Source organism: Epinephelus moara, chromosome 11 (genome assembly GCF_006386435.1).
Source record: "Epinephelus moara isolate mb chromosome 11, YSFRI_EMoa_1.0, whole genome shotgun sequence".
NCBI lineage: Eukaryota > Metazoa > Chordata > Actinopteri > Perciformes > Serranidae > Epinephelus > Epinephelus moara.
Window position 1 is genome coordinate 21267307 of NC_065516.1, and position 18965 is coordinate 21286271.

The following is an 18965-nucleotide window of genomic DNA, read 5'->3' on the forward strand; positions in this document are numbered from 1 at the left end:
ATTGGATCATGTAACTGATTTAAATCATGAATAACATCTCTGTCCTCCTTCTTCTTTCATTTCAAATGATCTTTTTTTGTCACATTAATTCAGTCTTTCCCTCAAAAATATTAAATGAATTAGAAAAAATAAAGATTTTGTAAATTTTATAGACACTAAAAACTCATGCAACTCAAAAGGAAAATTTGTGCTGTATTAAATCATTTTAAATGAAAGGCCTGCTCACTTCGGACATCAACCAAAACCAACACTCTTATTTCCATGCGCTGATTTTTTATTAGTTAGTCATGAAAAAGCAGACGCTCATAGAGAACAAACGAGGACACTTTGCTTCTGCAGCCTCACATTACAGTAAAAAATATTATAAATTAAGACAGGGCATAACATTTATTTTATACACAAATAGGCTTGAATTTACAATAATAAAAAATAGCTTTGCTTTTCAAGCGTTTTGTTGATGCAAGAAACCCAGTGTAATAATAATAATAATAATAATAGTTTATATTATAATTATTATGAAATCACATTGGGTTTACAACACAATTGCAGAGTGAAAGCTTTAAGCCACAAAACAGACAACATATTTAACATATTATAAATAGATTTAGACACATTTTTAGCTAACAATTTAAATTATGACGAGCCCATGTAAAAAGGCCCATTATAGAATTTATTTTTTCCTTTAGCAGCATTTACATAAAGAAAAAAAACATTTTTTTACCTCTCATGGTATTACCACTATGTTCCTGTATAGATGTGGTGTTATTGATATATTAAATCCCATGAAGTTTTACACACAATTAATGTGGATCTCTTTGTCAGGAGTTAGTTCCAGGGCCGATACTCTGGGTTTAAAACAGTTAACCCGGTGTAAGGACAGTTTTGTCCTGCGTTTTTCTGTAGCTTTGGATTGTCCTTCACTGGAAACACGGAGTCCTCCTGTAACACACTCCCTGGAGGAGACGGAAGAACTGTGCTGTCCAGGATTTGCCTCTCTGCAGGGCGAGAAAACAACTCAATAAATGACCAGCCTAAAATAATTATTTTACCATGCAAAGACAAAAATGTGCTTGTAAATTATTTAGGAGAAATCATAGCCTACATTTATTGGCACACATACTGCCTTTAAAAGATAGAAGTCCCTCATTTATGGCAGTAATAAATGTCAGATTTACCTTGTAGTTATTTTAGTTTAAAATGTATTTTACTTATGTTATTATTAATATTCGTTGTTTGAATCACTTGCATTATTTTTCAAACACCCAGCTTTGAAATATATCCACAAAATTAAAAGGTAAAAAAAACAACTTGCCCCTATATTCTATTATTATGTGAAAATAAATCTTACTTTTGTGACTCTTCATGTGATATTTCAGCTCCTGTTCCTCCTGGAAAGAGGCCCCGCACAGGTCGCAGGGATGGGGCTTGTCCTTGGCGTGGGTCCGCCGAACGTGGCTGTCGTGGGCGGCGTGCGACGCGAAGGCCTTCCCGCAGTGCTTACACTTGAAGGGCCGCTCTCCGGAGTGCTGCCGGATGTGTGTGCGCAGGATACTGGAGGCGGTGAAGGCCTGGAGGGAAACACCCGGTGAAAAGGACATAATATATTTATAAATATTTTCATTTATCGCCATGTTAAAGTCACAATTATGACAAAAATAATGATGTTTTAACCACAGTTTATAGGCCCTAGTTTTTTACGCGCACTAACACCTACTTCTATTTCTATTAAACCCTCTGGTCTCGTGGCGTTTTGCTCTGATAAGGAGAAGAGGAGGACCAGGTTAAACAAAACCTCCGCGTGCATAAAGAGAGGAGGAGGATATCGAGAGGCAAAGACAAAAAAACTTCTGCTCATCCCAGGGCCGTAAATTAAAAGTATAATCTCCGCAGACAAAAGGGTGGGTGTACATCTGGCGATAATTAGCATGTAAGTGTCTCCGCGGAGCGTGCCCGTCCACGGGAACAATACTGAGGGGCTCGAGCCCAAATGCACCGTGAAACGAGGAAGACCTGAATGAGCCAGAACGCGGAGTGATGCGTAAAAGAAGCGTAGAAGAAGAGAAGTGAGGAGGGTAAGGACAGGAAGGCCTCCAGGTCGGGTACTTAGAAAACTAGAGGGGTAACTAAAATAAAATAAAATAAAATAAAATTAGATTAAATTAAAAGAAAAAATATAAGTAAAAAATACGTCTATGATGGAAAAATCTCGGACGGAAACAAGGAGACATGACTTTTCTGCCTGGCCTATCGACATGTTAACCTTTTTAAAATTATTTTTATTTAATTCATTTTTTAAAAACAATGTAACAGACTCAAATTTAACATTTATTTAACACAATATTCGCTTTAAAAGGGTAAAAAACATAAAACACAACATAACGTAATTCATGGGCCTTTTTTCTGTTAAAAGAGCTGCTTAACTTTTAAAATAAAAATACTAATATAGCAGCACTGCTTTGGAAAATAATATTTAAAATGTCCTCTTACCTTATTGCAGTAGACACACTTGTATGGCCGCTCTCCAGAGTGCACACGCATGTGTTTGTTGAGACTGGACGACTGGGAGAAACTCTTTCCACACACTGAGCACTGTAGATCACACAAATATATATAAAACATTAAAATAAATAACGGTTACTTATTATGTCATTTAAATTTGTTTATTGTTCATCATTTTTTGTGTAAATGTATCCACACTATAACACTTTTTTTTTTTCATTTTTCGTTAGAAAGGTTAATTAGTAATATTATGTATTTTTATTTATTCATTCATTTTATTTTATTTAACCTTAATTTAACCAGGAAGTCCCACTGAGATTGAAAATCTTTTTCACAAGAGAGACCTGACCAAGGTAGCAGCCAATCAAAACACATTTAAAATGCAACAAATACAACATATAATACAAAAAAAAAATCCACAATAAAACAACAACTATTCAAACATAGTGGCCTCTGAAGAAAAACAAGCACATGTCTCTGTCACCACATTCTTTATGATGCTCTTAAATTCATCAATGGATATAAATGTTTCTAATTTTAGATCTTTTTGAGGATTGTTCCATGTCCAAGGTTTTGATTTCTACTAATTAGTTAATTAATAATTTAGTTAATTCTGTTTGGTGGTGATGCTTTAAGCTGTGGAGTCACCAGAAGCCTAATGAAAAGTGCAGGGAGCTGTTCTTTCAGTACCACACAAACTTTTGCGCCACTTTACCGCGTGATGTCATGATGTAATGATGTAATGGTCTGCAGTGTGGAAGCCCAGCACTTAATGCAACAGACACGCACGCACCTTGTGAGGCCTGTGTTTTTCGTGCACGTGCAAAATGTGGATCCTTAATCTGTCTCTCTTCTCGAAGGATCTGTTGCAGAGGTGACACGGGAACTTCCTGTCGCCCTGGTCCACGCAGCGCGTGTACTTCAGGTGCTTGTCTCTGTAGTACTTGTAGGCGAACACCTTCCCGCATCTGTCACACTTGAACCCCTCACCTGAATCTGCAGGAAATAGAAAATAAAATGTTTAAAGGTGGTGAAAGAGGTGTTGATTTAAGAGTGAAGCACACACAGCAGGGTAGAGTCTGACCTTCAGCTGGGGGGACCACAGTGTTGTCCTCTCTGGGGTCCTTCAGGGTCAGAGGGATGCCGAGGAACTGCATGTAGCAGTCTCCATACCACACCAGCAGTTCCTGCCCGGCCCGGATCTCTTTGCAGGCCTCGTAGAAGATCTGACCCTGGACCTGCACAGCAATCAGGTTCTGCTCCTCTGGGAAACGAGCGCACTTCACTAAAGACATCCAGTTTCCTGAGCCTCCTCTGCCGTCCACGAAATGACTCAGCCGGCCGTTTTCAAACACCTGAAGGAGGAAGAGGAGTTGCATTAGATGGGACTAATAAAACATTTTGAGTATTGCAAGCTAGACTGGACTGGGACTAGACATTACCTCCCACATCAAGGTGTTGTCATCGTATGTTTTAATCTCGCTGGTGTTCACCAGTTTTCCTTGGAAAGGGCCGAAGCGCGTCCCTTTGGGGATGCTGCTCTTGTCTGTGAAAACGCCACAGTGGGAGACGTTTCCCCAAGCTGCCTGCACGATGTTCAACCCTGCAACATAATATCAAAGCTGTGTCAAATCCCAGCTGTGCCATGAGGAATTCAGAAACACAGAATTAATTAAAGGTGATTTATGGAGTAAAAAAAAAGGTGGCAGGTGTTACCTTCTGGAAGTTCAAGAGTTTCTTTGTCCAGAGGGAGAATGTGAGAGTCAGACACTGGAGAAGAAACATAAAATTAATGGGTTTGTTAGTAAGATTTTAGGAGAATTTACGCAGACATTTGATTTAAGTGATGTCCAATATTAGACTCCAATATTTTGCCTGCATGATTTCACTAAAATCCAAATTATGTGGTTTTATCTTTTCTTATAAAACTAATTAAACACCCAATAACTTCAGCAGAAGTCTCACCTGTCTTCTCAGGCAGGGTCAGTCCGGATATAGCGTGCCCCAAGCTGCGCTCCTGGCTGCCGGAGTACCCGTACAGCACCATGAACAAGTCATCCTCGCTGAAATTAAAAGACGTGCGCGCTTTTTCCGGCGACATCTCTGCGCTCCGGAGCCGAAACAAAGCCTCCTTATGCGGTGTGTTGGCGGAGGAAGACAGGGAGGAAGAGGAGGACCTCTCACTGGACGGGCTGCTGAAGTCAGAGGACAGCGGACCGGCTGCGTGCTCCGTCACCACAGCAGCCAGCTCCTCCGGTTTGGCGCACAGCGGGTGTCCCGGCATCATCTGGCTCAGGTAGGGGATCCCGGAGGCGCTCAACATGTGTTCGTGCAGGACCGAGGCGTGATGCGGGAACGGAGGGGCTCCTCCGTGCAGGCTGAGCGGAAGGGACGTCTGGGTGTCCGACACCAGGCGGCCGAGGGACTTGAGCGGGTGGAGGAGGCTGTGAGTCCGAGGGAAGAAGTCCATGTAAGGGTGGGGGCCCGGGAGAGGGGCAGGGTAGAAGCCTCGGGCCGGGCTGCCCTTCAGCATGCCGGCTTGGTAGCAGGTCTTGTCCTTCAGCACTACAGGGATGCTGGACAGGGACACCGACATGACAGCGCCAAGATAAGGGTTCAGGTGGAGAGGGTGGTGTAGCCTTTAGTGGAGGAGAAGGAGAAGAGGGGGTGGGAGAGGAAGTTGGGGTAAGTTATAAAAGTTTAATGCATCTAAAAAAGGAAACATGACATCAGGAGAGGCTGACCACACCTGGATTGATTTTTCAAATTTCAGTAATTTAACCAGGGCAAATAATGCAGTAAATTCAGTGTAATAAATTAGATAACCCTGAAAGAAAACACCAAAAACATTCACTGAGAAGTAGTTATTTTTCCCTCCTAGAATATAACAATTTTAACGAATCGACACCTTCAAATGTTCCCATTTTGCCTTTGAAACCCGCACCCAGATGCAAACTGCTGCACAATATCGAACAAATCTACATGCGTAATAAGTGAAATCACTCCACAGTGAAATTGCACAGCCGATTTTGCAATATTTCCAGCTGAGAGAACACACACACACTCACACATCAGATGCTCATCAGCGGCTTTAAATGACCGGCTGGAATATGCTGCGCTCTTTTTAGGAAGCGATCCCCAATCAGCCAGTAAATAGAGAAGACAAACCAGGGTCATGACACTAATTAAAGAACAGTCGGCTGGAGCAGAGGTCAACATTAATGAAGCATTTTATAGACTTTAAATTACAGTCAGTGAGAAAAAAAAGAGAGGGGGAAATGTTGGAGCAAAGGAAATGATTATAATTAAGAAAATAAAACAAGAATTTTGAATTTAATAGAAGAGGAATTTAAAGGAATAAAGACTGGAGTGAGTAATGCTCTGTGCGTAATTTCAAACCATCTCATCTTAAAGTATTTTTTTTAATTAAAATAATATACATATAGGCCCATTATATTAAATAATAAGTCACAATAAACTGAGTGCATATCACAGACTGTAATTTCCTAAATAAATGCGCAGCAGTGATTTCTATAATTTGGATAAAGAAGCTTACCTTGTTGAATAAATTGCAGCTGTTTCACAGTGACGTCGTCTCTGTCATGTCCCAGGCTTCAGTATATAATACCAAACAACTGACAAATCTCCAAACTGTGCAGCTCGAAACTTCCCAGACTGCTGCAGGGACCTTTCGCCGTGTCCTCCTGGTGGCCTGTGGTCATCTGAGGGCACCTCCACTGTACACGCTCAGGTCTGCTGAAGATGCTCCCCGGCACCTTCCTCCTATTGGCCGGGAATCAGCTCGACCTCATGCATCTCAATGCCCCACAGGAATACATTTTCTCAGGGACAACCCACCCCGTTAACCTCTCCGCACCGGGCTGCTTTCTCTGGCACAATGAGGCCGATTGAGAGAGGTTCCCAAACATTTCCATATGAGGACCCCCACCCCAACACACACACACACACACACACACACACACACACACACACACACACACACACACACACACACACACACACACTGAGTGAGATTGTATCTGAGGGACGTCCTGTGGAGTAGAGATGTGTGTTGTTATGAGTTGGATGTGGTGAATTAGGAAGAGAGAAAAGAAGAGGAGAAAGAGGAGTTTATCTGCTGCATCTCTCTCCTACTGTCCCAAACTTCATTAAGACAACGAGGAAAACTGGAATCTGTAGTGGGGTATTTTAGGCTGCACTTTATACGGACCTAAATGTTCTCTCATCTGGATTGTTGCCCAGCAGATTGGTCAAATGTGACAATGGATAAAATAAATAAATTACAGCTGTGGATACAGGTCACATAATCTACACATAATCTAGTATAGTTACTGTACTCATTACTGGTACCCAGTTACAAAAGTTCCATTCATTTTAGTAAGAATAAATTCAATGAAACATACAGTAATGCACAGAGATATGCATGAATGGAAGTCACAGGAAAACAATACAGCTAGATTTAAAATGATGTTGAAGCAACACCTTTTGACTGAGACTAAAATCATCCATAAAACAGATGGTCAAAGCCTGATGAATTAATATCAAAGGTAAGTCTGACTGTGTCATGTGTCTCAGGATGTCTTTGCTTGTGGCTCAGGATCACTTAATTGGGTTTCTGTTGTAGTATGCTTATCATATTTTCCAAATGAGAATACAAGAAAAGGTGACCTATATAAAGTGACTCATATACTGTAATGGTAAAATATTGTTTTTGCTATTGTAATGTGTGTAGGGAAACATACACATGTGAATGTATAGTATTATGTATATATTTGGTCTAATATTACAATAATGGAGCATCATCATGTAATCAGAGTAAAATTTAGCCCCAAACTGGCGGTTACTTACCAGATGAAGTCACGGAAAAGCGTCAGTCTTAATTGTTGTATTACCAGGAGCTGTCTTGTTTAGTCTTGTCATTCTGTTAAGTGTTACATGTAAGTTGTTTTTGTGCAATGTCACAAATGTAAAGTTGTTGTGGACCTCAAGACAAATAGCTGCTGCAGTGCAGAAACCTGCAGTGGGGATCCTGATAAACTGAACTTGTCATTAATCTTAAATCTTAATTCTCTTGTTTGGTTTGTGTTTTGTACTTTTAATGTATTTTCTTAATGACTTCTGTTCATGCTATTTGTATGAAGGCTCACACAAGCTCATGCGTGTGTTCATAATGCCAATTTTTAGGCACATATGAAGAAGGGAGTTTGGGAGCCCTCTCGAAAATTTGAGAACCAAACACTTAATTTTCTGCTTTCTCTTGATTTTTTTTGCACCAATTTCTAGTATAAATGTCTTTAACTTTATCAAGATAAAAGTCCTCTGCTACTTCAGTGTCTTTAAAGGGTGGCATTAATGCATGTGTTCTAAATCGAGGGGGTCAAACTCATTTTAGTTAATGGGCCACATGCAGCCCAGTTTGATCTCAAGTGGGCTGGAGCAGTAGAACCATTGCATGATAACCTATAAATGACAACCCCTTCAAATTTTGCCTTTTTTAGTGGAAAGACGTCAATTCTGAAATCGGTTATCCATTTACAAAACAAACAAACCCGTGCTATTTTCCACAATTCTCCACTAAAGTAGAAGCTGTTGAAGAAGCAGGTGAAGTCGTCCCTGCCTTACAAACCATTTACAGTCAGAAGTTTTGTCAGTGCCCAAAGAGCAGGGTTCCACTAACAAGTCTGATACAGATTCTTTTGTACTAAAGCTGCTGGTTGACAATATTTTTCACAACTCTGACCACAGTAAGTACTCATTGTTATTTCAGAGAGCTGTACTCTGGTCAGGGTGAAGAGCCTCAGAGGCAGCACTTCACATGAAATATCTACTCACTGCTTAAACTGCTCCTGAAACCTCTCAGCGTTCACAAGTGCATCAACACGAGGTGTGCAAAGTCATCTAGAGGGCCGGATTGGACCCTTTGGCGGCCAGTTCTGGCCCCTGGGCCGTATGTTTGACACCCCTGTTCTAAATACTGAGGGGCACAAGTCCCCTATTAAATTGTCTTTGAGTGTTTTTTACATTGTTTCCAGCAGTTTTAGGCCATAAAACAAAAGCTATTACATCTTTATATGCTGAAAAATACTATGAAAAGTAAACGGAGGCCCTAAAAGTTTACTCGTCCCTTTTTTCAAACACATGAAATAAGAGTCTCTGGATCAAATACTGCAATAACAGAATTCTTTATTTACAAGGCAAATAGCATCAGCGAAGCCATATTAGTTCACAACTTGCATAACTGTGGTTTTTAACTTCTCTTGTATATCTAATTTTGCATAAAACGCTCACACACACTAGGGGTACAAAGGTGGATGCAGGTATACAGTGTGATTCCTGTGAACAATGCAGAACAAAAAAAATATCTGGGGTGGGGAGGGGAACAAACACAACAGTAAGCTTTCTTCAGAAAGTCCATATAGTATATTACATATTGCTTCAATATCCCTATGCATCATCTTTTCCATACAAACAGTGAGGGGAGGAAATGAAATAACAGAGTCTTCAACCCGACACAACAGAGAGCGACGATGAGGAGCAGCTGGACTGTGACTGAGTCTCCAGCAACTGCCGAGTGCTGAGCGATGATGCACCCATTCAATATTGTACACAAGTCATTATACAAATTTATACAGACAGCGGTGTAATGTACAAGAACGAGAACGGACGAAATCTAAGGCATTATGCTAGGGTTTTTAGCATTTCAAGGTTGCATCTTAGCTCTAAGAAATTGGCAGACAATACAAAAGGGCATTTAAAGTTCATCAAAACCAAAAGTTAAAGAGAGAAAAAATAGTTTTTCGTTGAGTGGGTCCAAAGCCTGGATATTTCTAAAGGGGCAAATTCATTTATTTGCACCTATCCTCATTATAAATGCTAAAAAATGCATTGCTACCACATGGCTTTATATCTTTTTTAAAATCTCGACAATCTTTGGAAATTTGCAAAGGGCTGTGAATCATTCTTTAAAATGGCTCAAAAAGGCTTGTTCTGCACGACTGTATGATACAATCACAACAGCATTTATCAAAAAAGTGTGATCTCACGTAGGCCGACGACGAGACAACTGCAGGACGTCCGCGGCGATGACAACCGATACATGAGCGCAAGACTTTTGTCCCGCAGTTGGCTCGTTACAGCTTCAAATTTCATTTACACATGAGAGCGAAAAGAAGCAACAATGGGCGACTTCCTGTCTAAATGCTGAGAGGAGCACGGCGTCACCATGCTGTCAACATTTTGAGATAAACACCATCAAATCACATCCGTAGGCCTTTAATGACAATACATTCAGAATGATTCTCTTCCTGGTTCACGCTGCAGCGTCTACATTAGGACCCTGTTAAGTGACATCATCATAAATTTCTTTCTTTTTTTTTTTATTTTTAAATCTGTGGGCCTCAAAGCATGCTAACCAACAGGTCGTTTCTCACTATGAAAATAAAAGCTGGTAAAATTCAGAAATCCAATTGATAGGTGAGGATTATTTGGCTTGCTCCAAGTCTGTCCTGGGTTAAAATAGTTATAAAAAGTTTTATTTTTTTGTTGAGGAAAATGTACTTTTGAGGTTAGAGAAGATGACTTGCTTTAGATCTTGTGAAGGTCAAACCGAACCCAAGAACAGCACGTCATTATCGAACACTTCATAGTTGAACTAACTGCCTGAGGTCATAAAATATGGCTAAGTGTCTGTCAGAGCAGGTCTGGTGAACCGTGCAGTCTTAACTCTGACCTCTGTGAGAGAAGAGTGGCTGGAGGCAGAGAGGGCGTGTGTCGACAAGGGGATCACAAACTTACCTCCCTCTGCAGGCCTCAGCCAATGCTGCATAATCTAATAGGAACGCTGCGTGTGGATGTAGACTTTCTTGGTACAAACTGCAATAAAAAACTGTGTTTAATACTGCATCCAAACGTGGAGCAAAAATGTATCCTTTATATTAAGGAAACTGTACAAAAATTACAAAAACAAAAACACAAAAAAACCCCAAGAGATTCTCAAGTAATCGTTATTGCTTGTTTTACATCACACCAGGACAGTTTGCACCTAGCAGCTTGTATGAAGCACTTTTCACTCCAGACAACATAGAAAGCACACTTCTGTTATTTTTTTTGAGTTATTGTATGGCTGTGTTGAATCTGTCTTTTTTTTTTCTTCTTCTTTTTTTTGTGATGTTCTATGCTAAAGGCAGAGAAGCAAGCGATAATCTGTACACTGTATACACAGCACACCCCCTTACAACCCCCTCCCGACCTCCCATCCCTGTCTGCGTCGTACCAGAACATCAGAACGTGAAGGCTCCCACTCCACTTCCCAAAACCAAAAAAAAAACAACAACCAAAAAACCTGCGCTGCTTCAAGAGGCAGTTGTGACCAAATGGGGGAACCAAACCCTAAAAGGAATAAAATAAATAGGAAAGAAAACGTTTTACTTATCGGTATGTACAATCTCTGTAATTCATTTTTAAACCATATATGATTTTGACATCTTCTTTCTGAAACTACAGGACCAAAGTATAATCCATTTTTCAGGTTAATAGAAGAATCTTCTCAGAAAGAATACAACCATTACTGTTAAAATTATAAAAAAAAAAGTGCCTCTTTCACACTTTTAGAAATCTTATTTCTCGCTGCTACTAGGATAAAGAATCATCTACAATAATTAAAATGAATCTATACAGAAAAATAAAACTTAATTTAATACACTATATAAACCTCTTGACTAAATTAGTCTAATCATACAAATCACCAGTCCACTCAAACCATTCTTCTGCAGTGTTTTTCAAGATCAGTTTTTTTCAACCACATCTTCATTCTACATCTTAATTCTCACGACAAGAAAAAACACAACAACAACTAAAATAATAATAAAATAAAGAACAGCAAAAAGGCAAAACCGGCTAAGTGTTTGAGCTCCGTCCGTAACTTTGAACACAACTTGGAGTCTTTGCTGCCATTTTGGAACTATGTGGAAATGTCACAAACGTGTGAGAAAGGTAGGACACGAAAAAAAAAAAAAAAAAAAAAAAAAAAAATCAGTGTACGTCATTTTTGTTTTGAGATGAGATTGTAAATGGCCGCTGTCCACTGAGAGGAATACATTCATCAGAACGAGGGATCCCACCCACTGCTGCCCCCTTAGGTCAGTGTCCCCCGTCAGGAGGCCTACAGTAAGTCACACTACGGTGAATGCAGCTGGACAGGCAGACAGACTGACTCATCACAAGGCTCTCCTCCAGGAGGGTTAGGCATGTTGGACAGAGATCCGCCATCCCATCCCCAGCCCGCTTCACTCTCTGGTGTCTGTTCCGGGGGGGCCGGGCTCCTCCGGGGAAAGAAGCCCAGCTGGGACAGACGGCAAACTGTGGGCTGGGGAGACGGGGTCAGGGCACGGCCGCGCTGGTTCAAGGGGCAGTCGGTTGGTTACATGTACAATTTTTAAAGGGCCAACGCGCTCCTTGCACCAGCTGATCACTGAGGTTCAGGTTAAGAACTCCATGAGGGTCAACAGTATTTCTGCGGAGACACAACACACATGAAAATCAAATTCAACGGCACACTTGAACTCGCAGAACTTGAACTTGAAGAAATCATGTGTAAAAGACTATAAACAATTAGAAACCATCCTGGAACGCACCATCAAGCCTAAAACAAGTCAGTAAATCTGAAAAGCCTGCGCTAATGGCCTAACGGTAAATAATTGAAATAATCTAAGTGCCAATATATTCCTATAATCCTGGAAGGAGGATAAATCAAGTGACAGATATACTGGGATGTTACAACAGTCTGAAGTGCAGACAATCAAACAGCAGCCCCTTGGTTAAATATTCATGGCCCTTTATTGGGCTTAAAAGCATCACGGACAACAACAGTGCATTTCACATACCAAGCTAACAAGACCAGGGAGACAAAGGAAGGAGGATTAACTTGGTTGACATTAAATAATCACCAGAAAGAGTGCTGACAAGGTGGAAATATCTGTACGTTCACCTGATCTCACTGAGTGACTGAGGTCAGTTGTCTAAGACTTGTCATCTCGCCAAATCAAAGTGTATCATGCTTGTGTGCTTGACAGATACATGCCATCAGAAATCAAGTTTTACCTGTAAAGAGAACCAGCTGTATCTGCCTGAAGTCCAGACAGACCAGCCTCTGCACATCACACAGTAACGTCTACACAGTCTAAATGGTCTGGCTCTAAAGTGCCCGCTGCTAATTACATCATTGTCCTCTAAGTTCAAGTGAAGTATCAGAACTCCGGCTGGAGGAGTTACGTAAACTACTGAGTAAATTATTCACTAGCACGGCTGTTCAATAAGTGTACCCAAACACTTAGGGTCTTACGACAAGACAAACACACACATAGGCAGCTGGGAGTGCGGGGAAAGAAAGGCGAAGCTTTTAGGTTTTCTTGGTCCCTCGATTACTGTGTAAAACTGTAAAGGGTCCATTTTGTTAACCTCCAAGGCTTAAACTCTCAAAGAGTCTGACTTCCTACAGAGCGCTAATGTAACGGGACACCCTGAGGATATTACTGGGCCACTCCAAAACCTCTAATTTGGTTGGGCCATGCTTAACGATACCCAACTGTGAACAGCAGTAGACATTTATCCTAAGAAAAATTGTGGGTAATTCTTGCTCCGACCAGCTCCAAAAATGTTTTCATTTTTAACACATGCAGAGAAACAATGCTTAAGGATCTGCGCGGTATTTACCTGTTCTTGCCCCATGGATGGCAAGCCGGGTGAGGGCCCTGAGGCCATAGACGTGACACTCATCTGTCCGGCCATCTGGCCCATGCTGCTCATGCTGCTGGTTGCCATGTTGCTGGCCATGGAGACATTGTTGAGGTTCATGCCATTGCCGTTGTACATGTTGCTATTACTCTGCTGGGTGAACTGCGGTGACGCCTGCTGCTGTGAGAACATACTGGGGGAGAAGAGAGGAAAAAGGCCGATCAAAATGGGTGAGCTCAAACACTTTCACTATGGGAGCGTCCTTCAGGAGCACTAGGAAAAGTACATGTTCGCTTTTACATTACATGTCATATTTACATGCACAATCACACACTGGTGGCTGAGGCTGCCATACAAGGTGCCACCTGCTACTCAGTAACTATTCACACGCACTCTCACAGCGTTGGAACAGCCATCAGGAGCAATTTGGGGTTCAGTATCTTGCCAAAGGACTGAATCCCTGATCTTCCAATTAACGCTCTACCTCTGAGCCACAGTTGTATATAATTTATAGCAATTTTAAGTACTAAAATTTAGCAGAAAATATATTGCTAAACATTTCAATTTTTTGAACCACCTGTGCTGTGACAGCTTTAACCCACGGGGGATGTAAACAGGAAGTAGAAGGTTGGCATGGAAACAGTGAGGAAATTGTGGCTACAACATGGGCCCCATGCCAGATTAGCTATGAGCAGTTTCTGTTTGCACTCTACTCAGGGACAGACAACTGTCACAAAAATGATTAACCTAATGATTCTTAGGCAAATTCTGCAGTTGTAGGAAGTGTCTTTTTTTTTCTACGATTATATTTGCATAAATATTTTTTTTTCTGTTTTCAGATGTTCTACATACTTTCCTTATTAAAATCCCATACTTTTCTAGAGTCAGATGTCTTCATTAATCTTCAGATTATTCAGACCATATCTGACACCTTAATACTAATAGCCAGCCCTTGGAAAACTCATCCAACCTCCTATGTAGAAAGTCCAAAGTCCAAAGAGGAAGTAAACTAACCGGTGCTACCTCTAATCACATTTTTTCCCCTTCGTATATTAAGTAAATAATGTTATATTATTGTCTCCAACCCCTTACAAAGTCTCTGTTATAAATAAAATCAGAAAATGAGTTAAAAACAAGTTTAATAATCTAACTGTGCAGCCTTTTTTACTTCCTGTTTGAAAACAACCACAAACTCAGCTATAAACGTATGGTTTCTTTATGCAGAAAAGAATACACATTGCATAACTCATATATTGTTCCAAATATTTGGTTATTTGTGATGCTACGTACATATACAATTCAAACTAACTTGGTCGCAGATGTCCAGATTTGGCTCAGTAATAAGGCACTTGTGACAGAGCTGTTCTGTGCTCTGTGTAGGAGTGAATATTAGTTGCACGCCTGCAAGCCATAGTTCTTGCCTTGCTTTCACTGACATCAAGCTCGCTCTGACCCGCACTCTCTCACATGGTGGTTAACATTTTTTCTGCTCTGGCTGCCCGCTCCAAACACCATTAAAAACACTCTTCTTATGTGATTCATTTATGTTTTAGAAATTCTGAATTTTTCATTTTAGAAAACACGACAGGGACAAAGGTCGGGAAACACAAACATTTTTTCCATTATCTGTTCTCTTTCTGCCATATTTAATGACTAAACTCGTGACTCTTTGATATGCTTGGAAAGTGACACTAAGAGTTTATTTGGGAAGAGTTTTTTTTGAATTTGGAATTTTAAAAGCACAACAACTCACAGGAATAACACAACGTAAAAACATCTCAGAGCAAAGCATTAATAAAACACTTATTTCCAAGGTGTTCCTCTGTGGCGACAGCAGAACCACACATAACAACATCCATCTTTACCTGTTGCCTCCCATGTTGCCCTGTGGCCAGCCGTTCATGTCAGGGGAGCCCTGGAAGGCAGCGTTTCCTTGGCCCTGCTGCATCATGGGGGACTGTGTGTGGGCCATGCGGGGAGAAAGCAGGGGGCTCTGTGGTGCACCGGGACCTCCAAAGCCTCCGTCTGCCTGTTGGCTCATACCTGTGGTGGATCATGACAGGTCAACCAAACTGCACCGACTACAAACCAGCGTACTGAGTGGAGGAGTGGAGTGTTAGCATCCCATGTTATTTACACAACCATGCCACACAAAGATGAACACTTTGGCAGAGAATGAGCGACTGAGCAAGCACGATGATTAGTATGACTCAAGACTGTCTGTTCCAGTCTGCATTCAGGATCACTGACAGGCAGTTAGTATCTCCTACATGCATGTAAGCAGTGAGCAGGCAAGGAGCTAGGAAGAAAGGGAATAAGGGGATGGCTGAGAAGAAAAGGGAAGAGAGAAGTATTTCTAGTGGAAGTTATTGCTCTGTATGAACCCACGGGGCCAGAATCAGATTAGGGAGTGAGGGATAAATCAAACATGTTATTATACAAATCAGTATTAAACCAGATTATCAGATTATATCCAGATTACAGGCCAGGCTGTCTGACTGACAGGTGCAGCTGTGATTATTGCTCTGACTGTTTACAGTCTTAAGAGTCAGGTGTCAGTTTGTATCCTCGCTTAAACCTTGATTACTGTGCTGTTGGCGCCCTCTGGTGGCAGAAGAGTTGGGAATACATTCACACGCATAAAATATTCAGTTTTTGCCCTTATTTCAAAAAAGAAAATATTCCTGCTAAGCTGTTTGAATGTCTAATGAAAATGAATATTCCACTAATACTCCTGTTAACATGCAGCTGTACATACTTAAATAAAAATGCCCTAACACGTAATTTATTAAGTTATAATATGGACGAGTGGAACGGCTAAAACTACTGCCATTTTGCTGCTTTGCATCGAAATTTTCCCACCAACTGTACAACTACAGCGTTCCTCTTTTAATCCTTCAACCACCTTCTCGAAAAGGTCTGAGTTGCGATGTGTGCACATATCCAAACACCTCGAACATCCAAATCTTTGATAATGTTTAAAAGTAGGTGCATTTCTCCTTCTGATTAGAAATGTGGGCTTTTCTTGTGGGCATGCATTTCTGCTCCAGCCTTGCAAACTGTTGGCAAGCTGGTCTGTGTACAATGCAACCATGACAATGTATGGGGCCGGATGTAAACAGGCAAGAGGCCGTGTGTTGCAAACTGCAGCAAAACCCCCCAATTGAGGCGCATTTTCATGTCCCAAGAATGCTCTTATAACCTGAACAATACCAGCATATCCCACGTGACATTTGAATAAGGCCTAATTCAGAATATCCAAACAGCTGTTTACATGACATGTCATACTTAGAATAATAGTAGAATATTAGTGTGCATGTAAACGTAATCAATAGTGCATGATCACACTCTGATAACGACTCAGTTATAAAATAATTAAAATCGTAAAATGTATAATATGATTTGGATCATTCAAAGGCAGCTGATTAATGCAGTCATCAGTGCACAACATTACAAATCAGATGATGGCCGCTACTAAAAAGCATGTGATGCTGTGCAACTAGAGTCACATCAACGCACAGACACGATGGCACACACACACACACAGGTTGTCGGGTGAAGTGTGTGGTAGGCTGGGGTGTGGGAGCAGTACCTGAGTTGGGAAACTGAAAGGCACTGTGCTGCATTTGGGGGCTGAGTACGGCCCCGTACTGTCCGCCCATCATGTTTGTGTTTCCCATCATCATCTGTGAGGAGGAGGAGGAGGTGGAGGAAGAGGAGGAGGTGCCATGCATGTGGAGCTGAGGGTTGGGGGGGAGAGAGGGCAGGCTGGGGGAGAGAGGGGAGGAGAAGGGGCTGGTAGGTGGAGGTGGCGAGGCCAGGCCTGTACTGGTACCGTAGCTGGGTGGGTAGGGGAACTGCTGGGGGTTGGCCTGGGGGATCCGGGGGTTACTCATGCCTCCAGCGGCCATGTTGGGAGGCAGGTTGAGGCCCTGTGCCCTCATGGCCATGCTCCTTTGCTGCTGGACCTGTTGGGCCTGCTGCTGCTGCTGCCTCTGCCTCAGGTGATTACTCAGCAGCTCCCGCTGACGCTGTGCCAACATCTGAGCGTTGATGGTCCCCTGGAGGTGGCAGAGGAACAATGTGTGAGAACAGAGGAACACAAATAGGCAAAAAAAGTGTCATGGATCTACATTATGTATGTCTATGTGTGCTTGTACAACACAACAAACACTGAAAGTGTTGATTTACTTTAAGCCATCAACACACTAAACACTACCTACAATCATAGCGACATGTCTGTGCAGACAGATAATGTGCCTGCAGCAGTGACCTACCTGGTTTGGAGCACTGGCTCTAAGAGGTAGGTTCACATTTGACACACTACTCATCTGAGTCATCATTGGCTGACGATTCTGGTGAGACAAGAGACAGAAGAAGAAGTTAAGACAAACAAAAGTGAGTTGCACTTCCTTTAAATCCCTAATTCCTGAAAATCTTTAAGACACACTGCTCAGTTTCAGCTAGTAAGAATACAGACAAAATACAAGAAGAATCCTACATTGAAATGATATTCTAGTAATTGCTTTGAAAGACCAGTGGGTGGCAGGTAGACCTAAATGTCCCGTCTTGTGTGCACAGATAGAAGACCTGCCAAAATGTCAGCCTCATGGATAATTGCACAACTCCCATGTTGCACACAGCGACAGATCAAACAGTGTGGTTACATCAGAAAGACTAAAGCATCAAAGGACAGGATCACGTCCAGCAGCGTCTGGATCCACGTGTACCTGCTGTGACTGTAGCCGGTGCTGGAGCTGCAGTCGTAGTGCGTTGGGCTGGTTGGGGACGACCCCAGCGGGCCTGAGACCGGGCCGGGCCTGCATCCTCATCATGGGGTAACCCGGGCGTGGACCTATCTGGCCAGACATGGGGTGGAAGCCTGGCTCTTGCATGGGGGTACCAGGATAGCCCCTCTGGGCTATGTGGGACGGCGGGGGACCAAACTGCTGGGTGTACATGGGGGGCTTTTGGTCTATCATCATGGAGGGGTCCTGGGGGAACTGGTCTGGCTCCAGTGATTGGTTCTGAAACAGGCAGCCACAGAAACAGGTGTAAAGAAAATGTAGAGCCGTAAATGATGATGATAAAAAGTCACTAAAAAACAAAACTAGTGACTGTGATCTCACTTGTTCTACCAGAGCAGGGATCCCCAGAGCACGATCAATCTCCTCCAGGCCGTCAAAATCTTTTAGTGCCGTGTACAGCTGAGACATCAGGGCCCCCTCGTCTACTGCAGTGCCATCACCAGAGCCGAGCCCCGTACTACACAGCATTTCATCCTGGGGCGCAGAGTGCACCGGCCTGCAGACAGACAAGGTACTTTATATATTTTCTCAATGAGGAGATTCCATTAAAAAGTCTTAGACCAGCAATTTAATTACAACGAAAATACCCACACAAGGAAGTTTGACAGGAGAACAAGAGAAATCTTAATGTTTAGTAGTGGGGCCAGTAAGATTTTTTAGCATTATAAGTAACATGTAATGGTATTTTTTCTTACCTGTTCTGATTTACAAAAGCTGTCTGGTCGATGGGCATCATGCTGTCTGGCCAGGGGGCTGTCTGGTTGGGTGGAGCCTGCTGTTGTGAGAAATGGTGGCTGACCATACCAATATCCATATCAGGTTGAGCTACATGAGGGGAGGAAACAAAACAGATTAAAGCAGGATAGTAAACTGCAGACAGTTAATTCTGCAATTTTGGTTTTAAGG

General features: G+C 42.0%; 2 protein-coding genes across 5 annotated transcripts in view; both read right to left on the reverse strand.

The window, feature by feature from the left end:
- Positions 1–275: 275 nt before the first annotated feature.
- Positions 276–6251, reverse strand: prdm14 (PR domain containing 14). Its single transcript, XM_050057088.1, has 9 exons — positions 6056–6251; positions 4465–5138; positions 4216–4269; positions 3942–4102; positions 3584–3854; positions 3293–3495; positions 2488–2589; positions 1349–1568; positions 276–995 (listed from the first exon to the last, which is right to left on the reverse strand). The coding sequence occupies exons 2-9, from the start codon at positions 5093–5095 to the stop codon at positions 826–828; spliced, it is 1812 nt and encodes a 603-aa protein (XP_049913045.1). The 5' UTR covers positions 5096–5138; positions 6056–6251; the 3' UTR covers positions 276–825.
- A 2434-nt stretch (positions 6252–8685) lies between these two features.
- The window catches only part of ncoa2 (nuclear receptor coactivator 2), a 69937-nt gene continuing 59657 nt past the window's right edge, over positions 8686–18965 (reverse strand). For 2 of the 4 annotated variants that reach the window (XM_050057057.1, XM_050057055.1), the window contains 8 exons: positions 18755–18884; positions 18381–18555; positions 17982–18278; positions 17529–17606; positions 16844–17312; positions 15117–15294; positions 13231–13444; positions 8686–12031 (listed from right to left, as the gene is read on the reverse strand). In XM_050057057.1, coding sequence (XP_049913014.1) covers positions 12020–12031; positions 13231–13444; positions 15117–15294; positions 16844–17312; positions 17529–17606; positions 17982–18278; positions 18381–18555; positions 18755–18884 — 1553 coding nt within the window. In that variant the 3' untranslated portion in view covers positions 8686–12019. The remainder of the gene's footprint in view (positions 12032–13230; positions 13445–15116; positions 15295–16843; positions 17313–17528; positions 17607–17981; positions 18279–18380; positions 18556–18754; positions 18885–18965) is intronic. The other 2 variants (XM_050057058.1, XM_050057059.1) reach the window with 2 other exon arrangements.

What these genes read in the sequence shown, in the direction of transcription:
- prdm14 (XM_050057088.1), bottom strand. Translation starts at nt 5,095, where the DNA reads ATGTCGGTGTCCCTGTCCAGCATCCCTGTAGTGCTGAAGGACAAGACC. An exon ending in AACTCTTGAACTTCCAGAAG is followed by an intron (nt 4,103 to 4,215) that starts GTAACACCTGCC and finishes ATTATGTTGCAG; the next exon opens with GGTTGAACATCGTGCAGGCA. An exon ending in AAAAACACAGGCCTCACAAG is followed by an intron (nt 2,590 to 3,292) that starts GTGCGTGCGTGT and finishes TGTGATCTACAG; the next exon opens with TGCTCAGTGTGTGGAAAGAG.